Source organism: Carlito syrichta, unplaced genomic scaffold, assembly GCF_000164805.1.
Source record: "Carlito syrichta isolate Samal-C Ts95f unplaced genomic scaffold, Tarsius_syrichta-2.0.1 Scaffold95860, whole genome shotgun sequence".
Classification (NCBI taxonomy): Eukaryota; Metazoa; Chordata; class Mammalia; order Primates; family Tarsiidae; genus Carlito; species Carlito syrichta.
In genome coordinates this window covers 9,914-33,747 of record NW_007039956.1, presented here as the reverse complement: position 1 = coordinate 33,747, position 23,834 = coordinate 9,914, and the positions used below count along the sequence as shown (strand labels likewise).

At 49.2% G+C, this 23,834-nt stretch overlaps 1 protein-coding gene across 1 annotated transcript in view; it reads left to right on the top strand.

The window, feature by feature from the left end:
- Window positions 1-23,834, top strand: part of STXBP1 (syntaxin binding protein 1) — a gene marked incomplete at its 3' end in the record, with an annotated part of 41,127 nt that overhangs the window by 7,542 nt on the left and 9,751 nt on the right. The window contains exons 2-10 of the mRNA XM_008062070.2: window positions 488-537; window positions 4,186-4,267; window positions 12,401-12,477; window positions 13,991-14,069; window positions 16,577-16,680; window positions 18,758-18,906; window positions 21,208-21,292; window positions 21,990-22,120; window positions 23,462-23,569. Of these exons, the coding sequence (XP_008060261.1) occupies window positions 493-537; window positions 4,186-4,267; window positions 12,401-12,477; window positions 13,991-14,069; window positions 16,577-16,680; window positions 18,758-18,906; window positions 21,208-21,292; window positions 21,990-22,120; window positions 23,462-23,569 (860 nt within the window). The remainder of the gene's footprint in view (window positions 1-487; window positions 538-4,185; window positions 4,268-12,400; window positions 12,478-13,990; window positions 14,070-16,576; window positions 16,681-18,757; window positions 18,907-21,207; window positions 21,293-21,989; window positions 22,121-23,461; window positions 23,570-23,834) is intronic.

The window sequence follows — 23,834 nt, the reverse complement described above, 5'->3', positions numbered from 1 at the left end:
GCGATCCTTCTGCCTCAGCCTTCCAAGTAGCTGGAACTACAGGTGTGCACTACCATGCCTGGCTGATTTTTTGATTTATTGTAGAGATGCGTTGTCGCTAAGCTGCCCAGGCTGGTCTTGAGCTCCTAGACTCAGGCAGTTCTCTCACCTCGGCCTCCCAAAGTGCTGGGATGACAGGCTTGAGCCACCGTGCCTGGTTCTCAGTTAAATTTCTTACGTGAGAAACAGCAATAGATATTTACCCACACAAATGGACACTCTTTGGGATCCTCGATTTTTAAGCGTATAAAGAAGTCATGAAACCAAAAAGTTGAGAACTGCTGAATTAAGGAAACAGGAAGATAACTTTTTTTGTGGCGGGTTGATTATGGCTCAGTAAACGGATCGGTTGAACTGCATGACTCCACGTGGGCAGTGACCTAGTCTAACAGCAGCTGTGGACATCCTGGAAGTTACACTAAATCCACTTTCTTTCTCCTTTTTTTAGAGATTATGCATGATGTGATAAAGAAGGTCAAGAAGAAGGGGGAGTGGAAGGTAAGTCAAGAGTGCAGTTAATGGGCTGGAGAGTGAAAGACAAGGCCGAGAGCTGGAGGAAAGGTTGTAGGCAGGAACAAGGGTTTTCGCTGTGTCTGGAGGCTGCAAAACACTCCTGGATTGGAGAAAGGTGATCTGCTCTGCCTCTCATTTTACATAATCTCGGTTAAGGAGACTCCGGGGCTAGGTGTGGTAGCTCACGCCTGTAATGCCAGCACTCTGGGAGGAAGAGGTGGGAGGATAGCTTGAGCCTAGGAGTTCAAGACCAGCCTGGGCAACACAGTGAGACCTCACCTCCACAGTATATCAAAGGTTATCTTTTTTTTTGAGTCAGAGTCTCACTCTGTCCAATCGGGAGTATAGTAGCATGCTCATGGCCACCGCAGCCTCAATCCACTGGGCGCAGGCGATCCTTCCACCATAGTCTTCCAAGTGTCTGGGACTACAGGCATGTGTTACTATGCGCAGCCAATTTTTTGATTTACTTTAGAGACGAGGTCTTGCTAAGTTGCCCAGGCTGGTCTCAAACCCTTGGGCTCAGGTAATCCTCTTGCCTTGGCCTCCCAAAGTGCTGGGATTACAAGTGTGAGCCACCGTACTTGGCCCATGAAGCTTTCTTTCTTTCTTTTTGAGTTGAAGTCTCACTCTGTCACCCAGGCTGGAGTTCAGTGGCACGCTCACTGCCACCTCAGTGTCGATCTGCTGGGCTCCGGAGATCCTTCCACCTCAGCCTTTCAAGTAGCCAGAACTACAGATGCATGCTACCACCTGCACCCAGCTAATTTTTGATTTATTGTAGAGACAAGGTCTTGCCAGGTTGCTCGGGCTGCTCTTGAACCCATGGGCTCAGGCAGTCTACTTGCCTCAGCCTCCCAAAGTTCTGGAATTACAGGCCGAGTCACTGAGCCTGGCCAAGCTTTCTTTCTTTCTTTTTTTTTTTTTTTAGAATTGGAGTCTCACTCTGTCTCTGTCGCCTTGACTGGAGTGTAGTGGCACACTCCCGTTCACGACAGCCTCAACGTGCTGGGCTCAGGCAGTCCTTCCGCTTCAGCCTTCCAAGTAGCTGGTACTACAGGCATGCACTACCATGCCCAGCTAGTTTTTTTGACTTATTGGAGAGACGAGATCTCACCAAGTTGCCCAGGCTGGTCTCGAACCCCGAGGTCAGGCAATCCCCTCACCTTGGCCTCCCAAAGTCCTGGGATTACAGGCTTGAGCCACTGCACCCGGCCTGTAAAGCTTTCTTAAAGCTCACCTGGCTTGGGTAGTTAACAGTAGAACTCTCTTATTTAAACAGAAGCTTGTGCTTGCTTCAGCAGCACATATCCTAAAATTGAAATGATACAGAGAAAATTAGCATGACCCCTACCCAAGGATGACACACAAATTCATGAAGCATTCCATATTTAAAAAATAAATAAACAGAATCTTACCTGAAACCCGTTAGATAAAGCAATGGGAGGTCTAATCACGCTGCTCGCTGTGGGAGGGGAGAGAAACCCTTCTTGTTCCTCGGTGACCATAAGGCATCTTCGCAGAGCCCTGCAGCAGTCTGAAAAGCCCCCATTTAGCTTATTCCCATCTCTCTGCAACTACACAAGATGAATACAGTAAGTGTGTCTGTTCATAAGAGGTTGGCAGCCGGGCTGGAAACCATGGTGTACACGAAATGACTCATTAAGCCAACCCAGCTGAGAGTAGCCGGGCTCCTGGAGAGGTTGGTGCAGGAGCGATGCTTGCTCCCACCCTGTGTGAAGTCAGCATCTCAAGGCCCACTTGATTGTCTGGGGCTGGGTGTTGGATGGGCCAGGAGAGTGTGCTGTTTTTCTTGAACTTTCCTGCATGTTGTTGAAGTGTTTATAACAACCATTCTTGGCCCCTGGTCGAGAGCCCACGCATTTTCAAGTTCATCAGGCCTTGGAACAACGAAGCTGGTGGGTGCAGAAGTCTCACCTCTGCCTATGTTTTAGCCAGTATATCCATCCTCACCTCCCAGAAGGGGAGGCCATCTGGTGGGAACTCTTGATGCATGGCTTTCTCTCTTACTCTTCCCACCAGTAATGGATTTGTAGACATGGGAATCTCAAGCTAATCTCGAGGAAGCTGCCTTGTGAAAAGAAAACGAACTAACCTCGTGCTGCGGCCGGAAGCTTTCAGGTCCACACTGTCTGCCACGATGTGTTTGCCTCCCATTGCCTCTTTCTCAGTCTGTGTCATTAAACAAAGACCACAAGGAACAGCCTTGGCTTGACTGCCAGCTTCCGCCTTCATGGTGGGCTGAAGGGAGATGGGAAAGGTTAGCTGGAGAATTTCAGGTAGTGCTTTCGGATCAGGACTGCAGTGTTCCTTTTTTTCCAGACTGGACTGTGGTATACTACATGGCGTGTTCATTCTCCCCTAAAAACAAGTTTATGCTCTGAAAAAGCACTCACTAATATGTCTTTGAGTGTTGGTGCCGCAGATGATGTTTTTCTTTCTTCCTTTTTCTTTTTTGTATTGTATTTTATTTTTATTTTTTGAGTTGGAGTCTCACTCTGTTGCCCAGACTGGAGTGCAGTTGCCGCTCCCGGCCACCACAGCCTTGACCTGCTGGGTTCCGGCGATCTTTCTGCCTCAGCCTTCCAAGTAGCTGGAACGACAGGCGTGCACTACCACACCAGGCTGATTTTTTGATTTATTGTAGAGATGAGGTCTCGCTGAGTTGCCCAGGTGGGTCTCAAACCCTTGGGCTCAGGCAATCTACTTACCTTGGCCTCCCAAAGCACGGGATTACAGGCTGAGCCACCAAGGCTGGCCTAAAAATTAACTTTTTAAAAATCTGAGCCAGGATCTCACTCTGTCACCCAGGCTAGAGTGCAGTGGCACAATCACGGCTCACCACAGCCTCAAACTCCTGGGCTCAGACGATCCTACCTTAGCCTCCTGAGTAGCTGGGGCTATAGGCATGCGCCACCACACCTGGCTAATTTTAAATTCTTTGTAGAGACAGGGTCTTGCTATGTTACCCAGGCTGGTTTCAAATTCCTGGGCTCAAGCAGTCCTCCTGCCTTGGCCTCACAAAGTGCTGGGATTACAGGCATGAGTCACCATGCCCAGCATAGAAAAGGAACTTTTAAAAGTTTATACTTTGCCAGTAATCCCAGCACTTTGGAAGGCAGAGGCGAGAGGATTGCCTGAGCCCATGGGTTTAAGACCAGCCTGGGCAACATGGCAAGACCTCATCTCTACAATTAAAAAAAGGTTTTTTTAATTAACTGGGCGTGGTGGGGCATGCCTGTAGTTCCTGCAACTTGGAAGGTTGACGCAGAAGGATTGCCTGAGACCAGCAGGTTGAGGCTGGGTGGCCATGAGCGTGCTACTGCACTCCAGCCTAGGTGACGAAGTGAGACTCTGACTCAAAGATAAATAAATAAATGAACGTTTATAAAATTAAGTCAAATCAGTGAGAGGAAATTGACTCCCAGAAGGGTAGGTTTGGGTGCAGGAGGAAAAGGCGAGCATGTATCTCCGCGGGTTTCTGGTCTACAGGCAGCATCGTCTCCTCAGTGCTCTGCATTCCTGGCGCTCCTCTCAACGCCTGGCCCAGGAGGCTGATGAGGAAATCTCAGCAGAGTTCGTGCAGTCCATACCTGTGCTCTCTCCTTCCAGGTGTTGGTGGTGGACCAGCTAAGCATGCGAATGCTCTCCTCCTGCTGCAAGATGACGGACATCATGACGGAGGGCATAACGAGTGAGCAGTGTTCCCCATGCCCTTGGCAGTACAGGTGCCTTCCCTCCGTGGTGTGCCTTGCTCTGTCCTGTGCCTGTTGGCTGGCTTGACTTTAGAGTCTTCCAGCAGCCTGTGTGGCGGGACTGGAAGCTCCTGAGAGAGACCCAGGCCTGTCTCGTCATCACAGAATCCCCAGCCCTAATCCCATGCTGGATGGCATTAGATGTCTGTTCAAGGGCTGCCGAGAGAAAGGTTAAATCAAGGAAACAAAGGCAGCCCACCCAGTAGGAAAAAGTTCTAAATAGACGTTTAAAGGAAGAAATCCAAATGGCCAATAAATACATGAAAACTGGCCGGCCGTTGCCTTGCTAGACTCTGGTGTGGCCATGTGTTCTCTGGGCTGTGGCTGTCACCATGCTTCCTGGCTTTGGCCCCCTCCCCACCTTGGGGAGGTGAATCTTCGCTCTCCCTTCTCTTTCTTACTTCATTTATTTTAAAATAAACTGTATTTTTTTTTATCTAAAAAAAAGAAAACTGCCCATCATTGTCAGTGGTTAGAAAATGCAATTCAAGCCGGGCTCGGTGGCTCAGTCTGTAATCCCAGCACCTTGGGAGGCCGAGGTGAGTGGATTGCCTGAGCCCGTGGGTTCAAGACCCGCCTGGGCAACTTAGCGAGACCTCCTCTCTACAATAAATAAAAAATAAGCCGCGCGTAGTAGCACACACCTGTAGTTCCAGCTACTCGGAAGGCTGAGGCGGAAAGATCGCCAGAGCCCAGCAGGTGGAGGCTGCGGTGGCCGGGAGCGGCCACTGCACTCCAGTCTGGGCGAAAGAGTGACACTCTAACTCAAAAAAAAAGAAAATGCAATTCAAGCCAGAGTGAGATACCCATGTAGACACACCAGGTTAGAGCATTTAAACTCTGATAATGCCTGTGACAGTGAGGAGGTAGAAAACTGGGAGCTTGTACATGGCAAAGTGCCAGTCAGTACAGCCACTTTAAAAAACACTTGGCTGGCCAGGCTCAGTGGCTCAGCCTGTCATCCCAGCACTTTGGGAGGCCAAGGCAAGTGGATTGCCTGAGGCCACGGGTTCGAGACCAGCCCGGGCAACTTGGCGAGACCTCGTCTCTACAATAAATAAAAAATTAGCCGGGCATGGTAGCGTGCACCTGTAGTTCCAGCTACTTGGAAGACTGAGGCAGAAGGATTGCCCAGGCCCAGCAGATCAATGCTGGGGTGGCCGTGAGTGTACCACAAAACTCCAGCCTGGGCGACGGAGTGAGACTCCAACTCAAAAAGTAAAAAAATAAAAAATAAAGTAAGTAAAAAAACACTTGGCCACATCTAACAAAGTTCAAGGCTTATATGTCCTGTGAGCCAGCAAGTCCATGGCTAGGAGTGTGTCCTAGACAACCTCAGGTGTGTGTGCCCAGGAATGTTCAGAGTGTTGTTCATCAGAGCCCCAAGTGGGAAACAGCCAACACATCTATCAAGAGTAGCATGGTTATATAAATCGTGGTGTAGTGACACAGAGACATCAATGAAAATGGATATGCTGACTACTCACGAGAATACGAATGACTGACAAACACTCTGCTGAGCAAAGCAAGACACAAGAGAGTACTGACAGTATGCTTTCAATTCTATGAAGTTCCAAGCTAGGCAGAGCTAAACGTATCATTTTGGAATGCAGACTCTGTGGTAAAACCGCAGAGACAGCCGGGCTCGGTGGCTCAGCCTGTAATCCTGCGCCTTTGGGAGGCTGAGATGAGTGGATTGCCTGAGCTCACGGGTTCGAGACCCGCCTGGGCAACTTGGCGAGACCTCATCTCTACAATAAATCAAAAATGAACCAGGCTTGGTAGCGCGCGCCTGTAGTTCCAGCCACTCGAAAGGCTGAGGCAGAAGGATCGCCGGAGCCCAGCAGGCGAGGCTGTGATGGCCGGGAGCGGCCACTGCACTCCGGTCTGGGCGACAGAGTGAGACTCCGACTCAAAAAAAGAACCAAAAAACCCCGCAGAGACACGCTCATGTCCAAGTCAGGATGGTGGCTCTCTCTGGAGGGAAGGGAGGGAATTGCAATGAGGGAGGGGACTGTGGACCGGGCAAGGGCACTGCCGCCGTGCTGCTGGGTTCTGGTTCTTCAACTGAAGCGCTGCTTATGTGGACATTTGTGTCATTGTTATTGACATGGTTATGGTTTAGTCACTCTTTGGAATGTGTGTTACCATTTCACACTAAATAGGTTCTTCAGGACTGGGCGTGGTGGCTCACACCTGTAATCCTAGCACTTTGGGAGGCCCAGGTGGGAGGATTGCATGAGCCCCAAAGTTCGAGATCAGGCTAGGCAACTTAGGGAGACCACATCTTTACAAAAAATTGCCAGGTGAGGTGGCATGTGTGAATAGTCCCAGCTACTCAGGAGGCTGAGACAGGAGGATCACTTGAGTCCAGGAGGTTGAGGCGGTAGTGAGTCATAATCATGCCACTGCACTCCAGCCTGGGGACAGAATGAGACCCTTTCTCTAGCAAAAATAAAAAATAAGTTTTTCAAAAGGGCTCCATCACCTGCTCATGGTCAGTGTCGTACCTGGGAGCCAGGACTCAGACCTTCTGGCTCCATCCCAGAGTTCTTATTCACGTCCGTGTGCACCTCTAGTCTTCCTTGGGGGCCCGTCTTGAGAGGGACCACGTGTTTGCATCGCCAAAACAGCACTGATTGGAAAGCAATCTCTTTTGAGGGATTGTTTCAGGCAAGGAAATGCATCGCTCCATTTGTCTCCCTGGAGATGCCTTTTCTGGCGTGTGGCTCACTGACTTGCTGGTTTTCATCAAAACGTCAAAGGAGGAAAAATGAGGAGGGTTGGGCTTTTCGTTAAGCTCAGCGAATTCAGGCATTTTGAGGGCCGCCCTGTATTCCAAGATTATGTCTTTCCTATTATTTGGTGTTGAAATGTCCTTAAATTCTGAAAATATAGTGATGATATGTTGTGGATTTTCCTGTTGTTTAAATTCCATGTGAAAAAGTATATATAGAATTTTTTTTATTTTTGAGTCAGTCTTACTCTGTTGCCCAGGCTGGAGTGCAGTGGCACAATCACAGCTCACTGCAGCCTCAAATTCCTAGGTTCAAGTGATCCTCCCACCTCAGCCTCCCAATTAGCTGGGACTACAGGCATGTACCACCATACTCAGTTAATTTTTTTTATTTTTTATTTTTTTGGTAGAGACAAGATCTTTCTATGCTGCCCACGCTAGTCTATATCCTGGGCTCAAGTGATCCCCTTGCCTTATCCTCCCAAAGTGCTGGGATTTTAGTGTGAGCCACCGTGGCTGGCCAATTATATATATAATTTTAATTTTGTACAATCGCAACTTGGACGTGATTTCTTCATTTAAAAAAATAGACTTCATTTTTCTAGAGCAGTTTTAGGTTGGCAGCAAAATCGAGCAGGTCCAGAGATTTCCCACATGGCCCCTGCACCCAGGCATGCACAGCTTCTCATTTTATCCATATTTCTCACGTTTGGTACCTTTGGTACAAGCAATGAACTGACATTAACACATTATTATCACCCAAAGACTGTAGTTTACACTGAGGTTCTCCTTTGGTGTTGTACATTTTTGGTGTTTGGGCAATTGTGCAGTGACATGTATCCACCATGGTCCCACCATACAGAGTAGTTTTTTTTTTGAGTTGGAGTCTCACTGTCACCCAGACTGGAGTGCAGTGGCATGCTCCTGGCCACTGCAGCCTCCACCTGCTGGGCTCTGGCGATCCTTCTGCCTCAGCCTTCTAAGTAGCTGAATCTTCAGGCGCACGCTACCACGCCCCGCTGATTTTTGATTTATTGTAGAGATGAGGTTTTGCCAAGTTGCCCAGGCGGGTCTCGAACCTGCGGGCTCAGGCAATCCACTCACCTCAACTTCCCAAAGCGTGGGATTACAGGCTGAGCCACCGAGCCCGGCTTCAGAGTAGTTTTTATTTTTTATTTTTATTTTTGAGTCAGAGTCTCACACTGTTGCCCAGGCTAGAGTTCAGTGGCATGCTCACGGTCATTGCATCCTCGATCTGCTGGGCTCAGGTCGTCCTTCTACTTCAATCTCCAAGTAGCTGGAACTATAGGTATGTGCCACCACACTAGGCTAATTTTTTGATTTATTGTAGAGACAAGATCTTGCCATGTTGCTCAGGCTAGTCTTGAACTCCTGGGCTCAAGCAGTCCTCCCTCCGCGGCCTCTCAAACTTGAGCCACCGCATGTGGCCTCATTTCTTTTTAATGCTGAATAATATTTCATTGCCTGGATACACCACAGTTTATTTACCCATTCGCCTGCTGAAGGACATGTTGGTTGCTTCCAAGTTTTGATAGTTAAGAATAAAGCTGCTAAGCCAGGCTCGGTGGTTCAGCCTGTAATCCCGCGCTTTGGGAGGTTGAGGTGAGTGGATTGCCTGAGCCCGCAGTTTCGAGACTTGCCTGGGCAACTTGGTGAGACCTCATCTCTACAATAAATCAAAAAATCAGCCGGGCGTGGAAGTGCATGCTTGTAATTCCGGCTTCTTGGAAGGCTGAGGTGGAAGGATCGCCGGAGCCCAGCAGGTCAAGGCTGTGGTGGCCAGGCGACAAAGTGAGACTCCAACTCAAAAAAAAAAAAAAAAGAAAGAATAAAGCTGCTATAACATTCGTGCACAGGTTTTTGTGTGCCCATAAGCTTTCAACTCCTTTGGGTAAATACCAAGAAGCTTGCTTGCTGAATCATATGGTAAGTGTGTGTTTAGCTTTGTATGAAACCAAACTGTTTTCCAGAGTGGCTGTGCCGTTTGGCATTTCCACCAGTGTTGAGTGACAGTTCCTGGCGCCACATCCTTGTCCGTGTTCATTGTTGTCAGTGTTCTGGATCTCGCCCCTTCTCATAGATGCGGTGTGAGGTGGTATCTCATTGTTATTTTAATTTGCATTTCCCTGATGACCTATGATGTGGAGCATCTTTTCATGTGCTTATTTGCCATTGGTATGTCTTTTTTGGTGAGTGTCTGCGAAGTCTTTGATCTATTTTTTAATTGGGCCATTTGTTTTCTTATTGTCAAGTTTTAAGAGTTCTTTGTATATTTTGGATAACAGTCCTTTATCGGATATGTCTCCTGAAAATATCCCAGTCTGTGGCTTATCTTCTCATTCTCTCAATGTTGTCTTCTGCAGAGCAGAAATTTATAATTTTAATAAAGTCCAATTTATCAATTTTTCAGGGATTGTGCCTTTGGTGTCACATCTAAAAAGTCGTTGCCAAGCCCAAGGTCATCTAGCTTTTCCTTTGTTATCCTGTAGGAGCTTCATAGTTTTGCATTTACGCTTAGGTCTGTGATCTATTTTGTGTTAGTTTTGCAAGGGGTGTAGGGCATGTGTCTGCACTCATTTTGTCGCGTGTGGATGTCCAGTTATTCCAGCATAATTTGTCTTTTCTCCATTGTGTTGCCTTTGCCCTTGCCAAAGACCAGCTGACTTTATTATGAGGCTCTGTTTCTGGGTTCTCTGTTCTGGCCCATTGATCTGTCTATTTTTTGTTTACTGCAATCACATCTTAGATATGATTTCTTTATTTTTATTATTTTATTATTATTATTTTTGAGTTGGAGTTTTCTCACTCCATCACCCAGGCTGGAATGCAGTGGCATGACCACAGCTCACCTCAGCCTCCACCTTCCAGGCTCAAGCCATCCTCCTACCTCAGCCTCCTGAGTAGCTGGGACTATATGTGTGTGCCACCATGCCCAGCTAATTTTTTAATTTTTCTGTAGAGACAAGGTCTCACTATGTTGCCCAGGCTGGTGTTGAACTCCTGGGCTCAAGGGGTCCTTCTGCCTTGGCCTTCCAAGTGCTAGGATTACAGGCATGAACCATTGTTCCCGGCCCAATTTCTTCATTGTCAGGGGAGGGGGGTGAATTGGGCAGTTGAGGGACACTGCCAGGGGAGGGAGGGGCATACCTCATCCACAAAGGTGCCTGCATGATCAACGTTTGTATACCTAACCCTGAACTGTACCCCACATCTTCAAAAAAAAAAATCAATAAATCGGGTTTCTCGCTCACCAGAAGCCATAGTCCCGTAAATGGAATACACAATATTTGGTGTGACTTTTATGTCAATCAGTGATCCAAGTCAGTTATAAGACCAGGCTTATTTTGAGCTTACAAAGTTTTCTTTTTTTTTTTTTTGAGTCAGAGTCTCACTCCATCATCCAGACTGGAATGCAGTGGCATGCACATGGCCACCCCAGTGTCGACCTGCTGGGCTCCGGCGATTCTTCCGCCTCAGCCTTCCAAGTAGCAGGAACTACAGGTGCACGTTATCACACCCAGCTAATTTTTGATTTATTGTAGAGACGAGGTCTCGCCAAGTTGCCTGGGCTGGTCTTGAACCCGCAGGCTCCCAAAGTGCTGGGATTACAGGCTGAGCCACCGAGCCCGGCCCACAAAGTTATTGTCTTCATTGAATGTTTGAAACTATTTTTTTCCTCTATAAAAGAAAAAAAAAAGCCCAAAAGTAAAGAGGAAAAAAGCTAAATGGATCTAATAAGGATGTAAGAAAGGAGCACAGTGCCCTGTCCCTTTCCTCTCTCCATCCCTAGGGTCCGCCCACCAGAGGCAGCCCCCTTGCTCTTTCCATAGTTCTAGATGAATGCTTCCTATTATCTCTTGCTTCATTGAAATTAGATATTGTTGACTTGCTGTGGGAGATGAGGATTCAGGTCTCCATACTACACATGGCCTCTTTCCTACCCCTTGAGGTGGTTTTTAAGAAATGTCCTTGCTTAGCAAAATTAAAAAGTTAAAGCCCTGAAACATTTTGGTAGGAAGCATTCATGGCCTATGAAATTAAAAAATCTACAGCCAGCCGGGTTCGGTGGCTCAACCTGTAATCCCGTGCTTTGGGAGGCCGAGGTGAGTGGATTGCTTGAGCCCGTGGGTTCGAGACCCTACTGGGCAACTTGGTGAGACCTCATCTCTACAATAAATCAAAAATGAACCGGGCATGGTAGCGCGCGCCTGTAGTTCCAGCTATTTGGAAGGCTGAGGCAGAAGTATCGCTGGAGCCCAGCAGGTCGAGGTTGCGGTGGCCGGGAGTGGCCACTGCACTCCAGTCTGGGCGACGGAGTGAGACTCCAACTCAAAAAAAAAATCTACAGCCACTGTTAAAGCAGGTGGTTGAGGGGTTGGTGTTAATCTGAGTATTATTCGGGGAGAAAGTCTTTATAAGTGTTACAAGGGATTGCTCTAGAATGATACTTTTATTTACTTAAATCATCTACACAGGAAGAATGGCACCCATACAGTCGCCTGCTTCTTTCACGCCAGAGGCCAGGGCAGTGTAGATGATGCAGTGTAAGCATTACCAGGTGAAGAGTAAGATGATGATTCTCTCAGAAGCTGTTCTTTCCAGGTGAAGCCGCTGACGTAACTGAAGGAAATTACAAAGCAAAAACCCGTGGCTTGCTCTAACAAAATGCATTTGCTCTTTGCTCTACTGAGAGAAGCAGTATTGTTTAGAGATTAGTTTTGGAATGCCTACATTTGCTATGCTGAGAATTCTCACTGAGGAAGTGAGAATCCAATTGCTGAGAAATAAGCCCAACATGGAAATTTTGGAGGAATTGGTATTATTTAGGACAGATGAAAGAAGGGGCCAAGGAGCCATTCCTTTTTTTTTTTTTTTTTTTAAGGAGACAGGATCTCGCTCTGTCACTCCAGAGGTCAGTGGTGGGATCATAGCTCATTGCAGCCCTGTACTCCTGGGCTCAAGTGATCCTCTTTCCTTGGCCAGGAGCCGTCACCTGGGCTGGAGCCTTTCTTGACAGAATTAGGTAGCATTTTCCATTTTCTTTCAGAACAGATAAAGGAATTTGCTTATACTGAAATGGGAAGTAGGGCGCATTGAATGTGGAAAGATTTAGGATTTTCTGACGCCTCGAGCATGATAAGACAGTGGTGTTCACTTCCAAGGAATATGGCGATCTTAAGGAGAGGTGAAGGAGCCTTTCCCCCTATGGTAGCTATTGATCTATGCCATTCTGAAGGTGGCTGTCTCTGCCGCCTCCTGTGTTATGATCCTCAGTCATGTGCTCTTACTCACTGTGGGTTGTTTTGTTGTCTAGTTGTGGAAGACATCAACAAGCGCCGAGAGCCCCTCCCCAGCCTGGAAGCTGTGTATCTCATCACTCCATCTGAGAAGGTGAGCCTTTCCACAGAAGAACTTCCCCAGGTTAGATGTGCTGGCTTGGGATCTGTGTGGTACAGACTGTCTGACATATCTAGGTTAAGCACGCATTTAACACACTGCTCTGTTTAAGCAGGCAATCCACAGTGCGGCGGTGGGGCTGGGGATGGGAGGGGTGTTTGTGCAGTGAGAAGTGAGGAATGGATTCAGCTGTCCGAGATACCCCAGCTGAAAGAAAGCCAGAGCCTGTGTTCCATGGCCTTGGCTCATCCAAGCTTTCCTTCCCCTTGCACTCCCTCTCCAGGTGGGCGATCCCTGTCCGATTAGCATCCAATCCAGGCTTTGGAATTTCATGTCTTCTGATTTATTTAATCAATATCCAGTTAACGTTCAAATGTATCTGTCTTATAGTTTTGGGAGATTGGTTCAAAGCACCATCGAATAAGGTCCCCCCCTCGCTTTTGGGTGATAGTTGTTTTAGGTGTTTTGTTTGGGTTTTTGTTTGGGTTTTTTTTTTTGAATCAGAATCTCACTCTGTCACCCAGGCTGGACTGTAGTGGCGTGATCATGGCTACCATAGCCTTGACCTGCTGGGTGATCCTTCTGCCTCAGCCTCCCAAGTAGCTGGGACTACAGGCATGTGCCACCACGCCCAGCTAATTTTTTGATTTCTGAAAAGATGAGGTCTTGCTGTGTTGCCCCAGCTGGTCTCAAGCTCTTGTACTCAAGCTTTTCTCTTGCCTCAGCCTCCCAAAGTGCTGGAATTACAGGTGTGAGCCACCATACTCAGCCAGGTCTCTTAATCTGTGTAAGTTTCCTCCAATTTTCACACTTTCTTTTCATTGCAAAAAAATTGGCTTACATTCTGTAGATCCAACAAAATTGTCAGAAGTTCATCATTAATAAAGGATTCTCCCTGGTTTTCTTTTTTGTGTGTCTCTTCTTAGGAACCTATTACAGTGCCTCCAAAGAACTGACACTATCACTCTGCAGTGAGCTAGGAAGTCCTTTGGCCTTTGTTCATCTAAACTCCTAAATAGGCCGGGCACAGTAGTTCATGCCTATAATCCCAGCACTTTGGGAGGCTGAAGCAGGAGGATTGCTTGAGCCCAGGGCTTCAAGACCAGCCTGAGCAACATAGCAAGACCTTTTCTCTATTAAAAAATTTTTAAAAATTAGATACAAAGGGTCTGTAGTCCCAGCTACGTGGGACACTGAGGTGGAAGGATCATCTGAGCCCAGGAGGTTGAGGCTGCAGTGAGCTATGATTGTGCCACTGCGCTCCAGCCAGAGCAACAGAATGACACTGTGACTCAAAAAAAAAAAAAACCCACCAAAACTCTGACATAGTCTTAATTTTAAGTTCTCAGAACTCGGTTGTGACTGAACATGAGTGTTAATTGTGTATCAAAAACTTCCTATTTTGTGCAAGTAGCTTGAAGCCAGCTTGGATTGAATTCAGTCCAGATAGAGGTCCCATTTGCTTCTAGAGTGGGATTCAGATCCCTTTTTTTCCCCCTGTCCACAGTCTGTCCACTCCCTCATCAGCGACTTTAAGGACCCGCCGACTGCTAAATACCGGGCTGCACACGTCTTCTTCACTGACTGTGAGTACAGTCGAGAGAGAGAGCTGCCCCTGTGGGCAGGGTAGCATTTCTGCACAGCTGGGCTGAGCCAAAACCAAGGCAGGTCCCCAGGGGAGGAAGGGGCATTACCGTGCTGGTCCTGATCTGTTCTTTTCTCTTCTGAAGATAAACTGCAGGAGAGACAAAAGGAGACACACACAAATACAGGCCTGCCAGGTCATGCAGTCCTTCCTGATGAAAAATAACACACCAAGCACCTTCTTTTTTTTTTTGAGACAGGATCTTGTCTGTCACCCAGGCCGGAGTGCAGTCGCACAGTCATGATTCACCACAGCCTCAACTTCCTGAGCTCAGGTGATCCCGCCACCCCAGCCTCCTGGGTAGCTGGGATTACAGGCACAAGCCACCATGGGGTCTCGCTGTGTTGCCCAGGCTGGCCTTGAACTCCTGGGCTCCAGCAGTCCTCCCGCCTCAGCCTCCCAGTGCTGAGAGTGTAGGTGTGAGTCCCTGTGCCCAGCCCCAAGTCCCTCTTCTGAGAACTGAGGGACTTGATGACGAGAAGAACCTTCCTTCTGCTTGCCTTGGTGTTTCACTGTGCAGTGTAGACGTTCAGATATCACTGTGATGTGTTTCCATCAGTGTTTCAGCTGCAGAGGTATTCCAGTCCCGTGGTCTTTGTGTTCGTTAGAACCTGCATCATGGTCTGGAATTAATGTTCTTATTCTGTGGGGATTTGGGGCACGGATCCTAGTGGAGAGGCAAAGAGAGATGAGTTGACCTGGCTATCTACAGGATGTACCACAATAAGAATTCTCCCAGCGTTCTTCTCCCTAGGGATAAACTCTCACAGCAGTTGCCACTGAGAAAATGGAAAGGACACAGCAAAGCATAAGTTGGTTTTCTTTTTTTGAGTTAGGGTCTCACTGTGTTGTCCAGGCTGGAGTGCAGTGCCATGATTGCAGCTCACCACAGCCTCTAACTCCTGGACTCAAGCAGTCCTCCCACCTCCACCTCCCAAAGTGCTGGGATTATAGGCATGAGCCACAATGCCTGGCCAAAAGGAATCATTTTATAGTCAAGAATGTGCGAGACAAAGAGCAAGTAGATAGTGTCAGTCGTAACAACCCAGTAACGCATTTTTCGGGACCTGAAGACATCTGTGTGGCCTGGCAGAGGGTCTGGACTCATGACTCCCTCACCGAGTGGGCCGCCTGTACTGCTGAGCTGCCTGGAGAGTCTGAGGGAAATGCCTTTGTCGCATTGCCCAGTGATTTATTTATTTATTTATTTATTTTTGAGTTGAAGTCTCACTCTGTCACACAGGCAGAAGTGCAGTGGCACACTCATGGCCACTGCAGCCTTGACCCGCTGGGCTCAGGCAATCCTTCCATCTAACTGGAACCACAGGCATGCGCCACCATGCCTGACAAATTTTTTGATTTATTGTGGAGATGAGGTCTTGCTATGTTGTCCAGGCTGGTCTTGGAACCCCAGGCTCAGGCAGTCCTCTCACCCCCACCTCTGAAAGTGCTGGGATTATAGGCGTGAGTCATCGCGCCCGGCTATTTTTCTCTCTTAACATGCTAGATCTATGGTGTTTGTTTATAATTAAGACCTTTTCCTTACCCCTTCTTAATCTCTTTTGGTATTTTCCTTCCTTTCCTTGGTATCAGAAAATACTTTTGTTTTGTTTTGAGTCAGGGTCTCGCTCTGTCACCCAGGCTGGAGTGCAGTGGCAGGATCATGGCTTACCACAGTCTCGATCTCCTGGGCTCAGGTTGTCCTTCCACCTCAGCCTCCTAAGTAGCTGGGACTACAGGTGCACCACCACATCCAGCTAATTTTTTTTTTTTTTTTTTTAGTTCGAGTCTCACTCTGTCGCCCAGACTGGAGCGCAGTGGCCGCTCCCGGCCACCGCAGCCTCGACCTGCTGGGTTCCGGCAATCCTTCCACCTCAGCCTTCCAAGTAGCTAGAACTACAGGCGCGCGCTACCCGCCCGGCTAATTTTTTTGATTTATTGTAGAGATGAGGTCTTGCCAAGTTGCCCAGGTGGGTCTTGAACCCATGAGCTCAGGCAATTCACTCACCTTGGCCTTCCAAAGCACGGGATTACAGACTGAGCCACCGAGCCTGGCCCTAATTTTTTAAATATCTTTTTCTGTAGAGATGAGGTCTCACTATGTTGCCTAGGCTGGTCTAGAAGTCCTGGCCTCAGGTGATCCTCCCGCCTCGGCCTCCCAAAGTGCTGAGATTACAGGTGCGAGCCACCACGCCCAGCCATCAGAAAATAGTTTTGATTAGCCCTCACTATCAGTCTTTACTGCCATTTGTTTTTCTGTTATATGTTGAAGGCCATGCAGGTGGCTTTACCTTCCTTTTATACCCTAGAGGTATTGGATATTTTGGTGGGGGGTGAACTTCCTAGTTTCAAAAACCTGAGTAAGATAAAGAATGCACTGGGTATGACAGCTGTTAAATGAACCAGCGAGTGGAGAGGAAAGCCGACTGCCTTTTGCCATTCTTGCAGCTTGTCCAGATGCCCTGTTTAACGAGCTGGTAAAATCTCGAGCAGCCAAAGTCATCAAAACTCTGACGGAAATCAACATTGCATTTCTCCCGTATGAGTCCCAGGTGAGCCTGGGGGGGCGCAGAAAGTCTGCATGCTAGTTTTTCCTTGGGGAGCTCCAGGAGCGCGGGCGGGGTGGTACAGAGAGTGGGGGAGGGAAGGCGTCGTGTTCTGAAAGGCCAGGTGGAGGCTGGGAGCGGATGTGTATTCGAGGCGAAGTGTTCCAAGGGCCTGCCCTCTGCCCCGCTTACTCTCCTGCTACCTCTGACCTTCTGTCATCCAGGTGTCTTTCTTTGTGTGCGTTTCTTCCTTGCTCTCAGTGCCGACTCCTTGAATAACCAAAAAGTAGCCAATCCCAAAAGAGCTTGGAAGGAGAGGGAGGCGGCCAGAAGGCTGCCATCTGCTGCCAGGAGGCTGTTTCCAGTGAAGATAACCTCAGCTCTCTTGTGCGAGAGAGCAGATGGTGGCCTTCGCCTTTGGCCATTAACACTTCAAGTGCCGGACGCCACGGCCACCAGGCTCTCTCCTTGGGAAAAAAAAGTTGTTAAACCAGCAAAGGAGAAGCCAATTGTGAGAGAATATACAAAATATTTCTTAGTATTTTATGAGTTGTTAAAGCATCTTCTCCTAGCAAACAGGGAAACAAAAGCAGCAGGACTTCATGCATTTTGTGGAACTAAAAGATAATTGTGGCATATTGTATCTTTGTAGATCAGCTTCTAAATACCAGAGAGTGATGTATTCTTAGAAAAGGAGGGAGAGGAAAGATGAAGTATGAACATTTAAATTAAAGACAGTCTCTTTCCAGTCTCACTTGGCTTAAAGCCTGTTTCCTGCGTGGGAGAGGGAAATTTATTTATTTTTTCTGTGTATTCCATCACCACCTGGATTGAACAAAATCCAGCTTTAGCATATTCAACTATATTATATTTCAGAAATAAAAAAAATAAGCTGTATTTGGTTTGTTTTTTGAGTTGGAGTCTCACTCTGTCACTCAGATTGGAGTGCAGTGGCACACTCACGGCCCTTGCAGCCTCCACCTGCTGGGCTCAGGTGATCCTTCCACCCCAGTCTTCCAAGTAGCTGGAACTACAGGTGTACGCCACCACACCTGGCTAATTTTTTCATTTATGTAGAGATGAGGTTTCAGCCACGTTGCCCAGGCTGGTCTCGAACTCAGGCAATCCTGTCACCTCAGCCTCCCAAAGTGCTGGGATTATAGGCGTGAGCCACCATGCCTGGCCAATAAACTCTTTTTAATGTCAATATTTTTAGATGATCAAGGTAGTTTATGTAAAGGAGAGTTTGAGAGAATAATGATAGTTGGAAGACTCAGTCATTCATTTAAGAGGAAATTTTAATTTTATACTTAGGACATACTACTGAGGGTAAGATTTTTGTTTGTTGTTTTGAGTTGGGGTCTCACTCTGTTGTCAGGCGATCCTTCAGCCTTAACCTCCTGGGAAACTGGGACTATAGGCATGTACCACCATGTCCAAATAATATTTTTTTCTTTTTGTAGAGACAAGGTCTTGCTCCATTGCCTAGGCCAGAATATTATTAAATTCATAAAAAGTTCTTTTATTTGACCACAGTCACTGCACAGTGTCTGGCTTGTTTCTTTTTTAATTAAAGGAAGCTCACAGTGGCAGGTGTGCTCTCACACCAACCCCTCCTCTGCTATTTCTGGCCTCATCACTGTTTACCAGAAACCCTGGCACACACCGGCCTGGGGGCCTCAGCAGGCCTGGTCCCTCCACAGGGAGGTCTCCAGTTGGCGACAGACCCCTCACCGCCTCAGGCCCTTGCTGGGATGTCGCCTTGTCAATGAGTCCCCGTGCCCTCCCTACCCAGCCCTCCTGGGCTGTCTTGTCCACTCTGACGTCTTCCCATGTGCTCACCAGTTCCTCAGCACTGTGCAAGCTGCTTTTCATGCTGTTTACTGTCGGCCTTCTCCTACTGGACTGCAGACTCCTTGAGGACAGGGACGTTCCTGTCACCAGGAGCTCCCAAGTGTTCAACACCTTGCCTGGCATGTGGTGGGAACCCAGCACATGTTACGGGATAATACGCTGAGTATGTTCTGTCGACTCCTTACCGGAGCTGGTGGAAGGGCCACCACGTGTGTTTTCTCCTCCCCAGGTGTATTCCTTGGACTCTGCTGACTCTTTCCAGAGCTTCTACAGTCCCCACAAGGCTCAGATGAAGAACCCCATCCTGGAGCGCCTGGCAGAGCAGATTGCAACCCTGTGTGCCACCCTGAAGGAGTACCCAGCCGTGCGGTACCGGGGGTAAGGCAGCATGCTGGTCTCCTCAGGCGGCACCCAGGTGTCCCGTGAGTGAGGGCTGGCTGGACACCTCTGGCCTTACGGGTCCCCTGCCCGTTGTCTTGAGATAGTCAAGACTTACGCGTCTCTCCCTTACAATTGTTCTTCCGATGGTCTTACTGTCTCTTAAATGTTGTGGTGAAATATAAAAATGAAATAGAAAAGAGCATAACACATATAATCAGTTATTGGATGACTAAAATGTGAACCCCTGTGTGACTGCAACCCAGGTTTCCCACAGCTTTTAATCTCTTTCTAACCTTCAAAAGCAAGTGTCATCTTTGAAAAACCATTTCATAGTAAGAGATCCTTCTCCAAGGGACGTGCCCTCAAGTTGGATAAAGCCACTCCCACCTCACGTGCTTGCTGCATGCTCCATGCCCGGGAGAGGTAAAGCTGGAGACACAGCCCTGGGTCTGGGAGGGGGCAGGTCGCGCACCTCCGCACCTGCACGCAGGAGAGAGGCCCGCCGGGAACCAGACCCCATGAGACTGATCAGGTGCCTGGGGTGTCCAAGGTGGAGAGGGGCCCCCTGGAGCCGAGGATGAGGAAGGTCTTCAGACCAAAGGTGACGATCAACTGATGAGGAGAGATGGGCAACGTTTCATGCGGACCGTTAGCTCCTGCCAGGGCTCTGAGCAGAAGCTTGGAGTTGGGAGGACAAAGGGCAGGTGAGGAGAGGACAGGTAGTCCAGCACAGTGGATATGTGGGCAGCGGGCAGAGACGAAGCCACTTCTGGAGGCCTCAGTGCTGGGCTTGGGATTCTGGCCTTTGTGGGCTATCACTGGGAAGCCTACGGGGCTTGTGGACACAGGTGACTGACTGCAGTGCTCTGGGAGCAAAAAGATGGGGATGTGAGCAGGAAGGGCAGGGAAAAGCTGGAAGGGGAGGCTCAGCAGGATGCCACTACGAGAGGAGCGACGGGCTGGGTGCCACTCAGAAACTGCCAGCCACCTGCGGGAAGACAGGAAGGGCCTCTGGCTGCTGAGGTCCTGAGCTGAGGTCGCCAAGAGCAGGGGAGCCATGGAACATGCGCTGCACCTGTTCTGCTGCTCACCGTCTGCTGGAACTTGGGCTGTAGGAAAATGCCTCTTGGTTGGGCGCGGTGGCTCACGCCTCCAATCCCAGCCCTTTGGAGGCCGAGGCAGGAGGACTACTTGAGTCCTGGAGTTCGAAACCAGCCTGGGCAACACAGCAAGACCCCATCTCTACAAAACAAAACAAACCTAGCCAGGCGTGGTAGTATGTGCCTGGAGTCCTAGCTACTTGGGAGGCTGAGGTGGAAGGATCGCCTGAGCCCAGGAGGTTGAGGCTGTGGTGGGCTGTGATTGTGCCACTGCACTCCAGCCTGGGCGATTGAGTGAGACCCTGACTCAAAAAAAAGCCTCCTTGGTGTGCCATGCTGGTGCCTGGCTTTCCTTCATTGCTGGTACATATGAACGGGAGCCTGGTAGCAGTTAAGAAATGGGCCTCAGCCGGGCTCGGTGGCTCAGCCTGTAATCCCAGTGCTTTGGGAGGCTGAGGTGAGTGGATTGCCTGAGCCCGCGGGTTCGAGACCCGCCTGGGTAGCGAGACCTTATCTCTACAATAAATCAAAAAATCAGCTGGGTGTGGCAGCGCATACCTGTAATTCCGGCTACTCGGAAGGCTGAGGCGGAAGGATCGCTGGAGCCCAGCGGGTGAGACTCCAACTCAAAAAAAAAAACCAAACAAACAAACAAAAAGAAGAAATGGGACCCAGGCTGTCTCCTGACCTGGGATAGGAGCTCGGGCTGGGCAAGAGCCCCTGCAGTGAGGAGACAGCAGCGCCCCACCCGTCAGGCCTGGGACTCAACCACAGGGCAGTTCACAGTTCTCGCTTGTGTCACTCTGCCGGTGCCAGCCGAAGTGTCATTCGCCAGCAGAACAAAACAAGACCCAAGGGAAGCGAGACTTGCGTGGGTCAGGCTCAGGGGCCCTGGTTGAACACAAGCCAGGCCCTCTGGGAGGTGTGCTTGTGTGTCTGAAGCTACTTGGAGAGATTACTTCTGTTTCCATTTAGATTGCTTGAAAAAGGAACAAGAAAAGCACTTATTATGTTCCAGGTACATGGCTAAGCACTTTATTTTGCTTTTCCTTTTTGACTGTGTATGTGACACGTGAAAACCTTCTTGCTGTGAAATTAGTAACATGGCAATGCCCAAGGCCATCCCGTTTCCTTTCCAGGGCATTCGGCGTCCACGTGGGTCCTGGTGGCTCACACCGTGTTGCTCCTCCTTTTCCAGGGAATACAAGGACAACGCTTTGCTGGCACAGCTCATCCAGGACAAGCTCGACGCCTACAAAGCTGATGACCCCACGATGGGGGAGGTGAGTGTGGCTTGGCCCGCGCGCTCTCACCAGGGGACCATGGTACTGGTGTGACAGTCCCCAGGGCCAGCTCGGTTCTGTTGCTCTCCAAGTGCATGTGAGTGCTGCTTTTCCTGCAGATTGGCCTCCAGTGAAATGTCTAGCCCTCGGAGCGGCATGACCTGATATGTTCACTGTAGCCAGGTGGCCAGCTTGTTTGTGTTTGCCAGAGCCTTCTCAGCCTCAGCTCTGAGTGTCCCGCTCTCCAGACCCCAGCCAGGTGCTACTGGTTTTGGTGTGTGCTCTGCGTGTGAAGTTCTGAGCAGTGATATCACATGTAGAGAGTCACGTCAACACCATCACAGTCAAGATGCAGGGCTGTTCTATCGCCACCCTGGTTTTAAGGCTAGAAGTCCCGGTCCTGGGAAGCCCTCAGGCCCAGGCCCCAGGATGCTGGTTACCCCCTTTGTAGCCGAGTCTGGGCAGAGTCTCCTACGTGAACTCACCTCGGCCTCCTGCGCAGTTTCACGTGAGACTAAGTGTTCTCCTTATGAAATGGAAACACTGGATTCTCACGTGGTATTTTTTGGTGTCAGTGCTGTTTGGGGAGGTTCACTTTCAGGGCTCACTACCTGTTGCCCTCTTTGACAAGGGGAAAACCTCGGTGGAGAAGCTGGGGTTGTCTGGGTAGCTCATGCAGCAGCCCCTGTTCCCCCAGGGCCCCGACAAGGCTCGCTCCCAGCTCTTGATCTTGGACCGAGGCTTCGATCCCAGCTCCCCTGTGCTGCACGAGCTGACTTTTCAGGCTATGAGCTACGATCTGCTGCCCATTGAGAACGATGTCTACAAGTAAGTATGGCGTTGCAGACTCGGGGTGACTGCAGCTTTGCCAATGAGCCAGAGTATGTCTTGCTAGGAAGAAGGACGTTCTTAACTGGGGAAAGCAGGTGCTTTGACACTTGCTTTTCTCCTTGAGCTTTTCTGTGTGTCCCTCAAGTCCACCTGGCATTTCCAGGCAGGCACTCATACTCCTTGGGAGTGCAAGGACTTTAGTCCCAGCTCACACCACTTCAGCTCACAGCCTACTTGGAGATCTCCGCATGTTGATGTGTGTGTGTGTGTCTGTCTCAGAGTTGAAACTTCTTTTCTTTTTTGAGTTGGGGTCTCACTCTGGCACAATCACTGCTCACCTTAGGCCTCAAACTCCTGGGCTCAAGGGATCCTTCCGCTTCAGCCTCCCAAGTAGCTGGGACTACAGGTGCGTGCCACCACATCCAGCTAATTTTGGGAGTTTTTTGTGGAAATGAGGTCTTGCGGTGTTGCTCAGGCTGGTCTCTTAACTCCTAGGTTCAAGCAGTCCTCCTGTCTCCGCCTCCCAAAGTGCTGGGATTATAGGCATGAGCCACCACGTCTGGCCAGAGTTGAAACTTCTTAATTATAGATCATGAAATATGGTGACAATCAAGCACGTGAACAAGAGTTTCTTACTGAGCTTCTCTCAGAGGAGCCACTTTCTTCATTACAAAACACATTTTTCTTGGTAGCAGTTAGAAAATTGGTTTCTAAAAACCAGCTTTTCTTTTTATGGCTCCAGACTGTTTCAGAATAGACATTGTCCTCATGGCATTTCTTTTATAGCACTGATCACAGAGATAGCAGTTGCAAAATGGAGATCTAAAAATATGAGTGGATCTCAGTCCTTCTCCCTTTGGGCCCTGGATTTCTCGCTTCCGCAGCTATTGATGACGTCCCATGAGCAGTGCCAAGGGCCTCTGCAGGGAGCTGCCGGGAGCACTCAGGCCCACCCCTTGGAGGCTGGCATTGCGGTCCTTTTCCGGAGAGGGACGTGGAGGACCTTTGCTTTTCCGCAGTGCATACTGTGAACCCACGTGTAACCTGACTACAGACTCTTTCTGGGTGGCTCGGTTGGGGCTTGCATCTGCCAACTCTGAAGATTTTAAGACAGAATTTCACATTGGTTGACTTTAAAGTTCTGTGTCTCTCCTGCCCAAAGAATCCCACGTTAGTGCTGACACAGCAGACCCAACACATATCCGCTGGTCAGGGACTTGGGAATCAGCCATGTGGACACCTGGCAGCCAAGGGCCAGGGGCTGCGGGTGTCGTAACTGAAGGGGGCCGGTGACTGCTGGGGCCTGGCATGCTCCACTGAGCCATGTCTCCCCTCCAGGTACGAGACGAGCGGCATTGGGGAGGCACGGGTGAAGGAGGTGCTTCTGGACGAGGATGACGACCTGTGGATCACACTGCGCCACAAGCACATTGCAGAGGTATCCCAGTAAGTACCCTTTCCCCCCACCCCCAGTGGGACGTCTCTCCCTGGTTGCTGTCAGTGCGTGTACACTCTGGCCAACAGGGAGCTCGTCAGTGAATGAACTTGTTTCCTTGGCAGAGTCACTGACATGCTAACCGATAATGATAAATCCCTTTGTTCTCTGAGCGAAAGCTACCCCAACTTCACAAAGTTAGAAAAGCCATTCCAAGCCAGGCTCGGTGGCTCAGACTGTAATCCCAGCACTTTGGGAGGCTGAGGTGAGTGGATT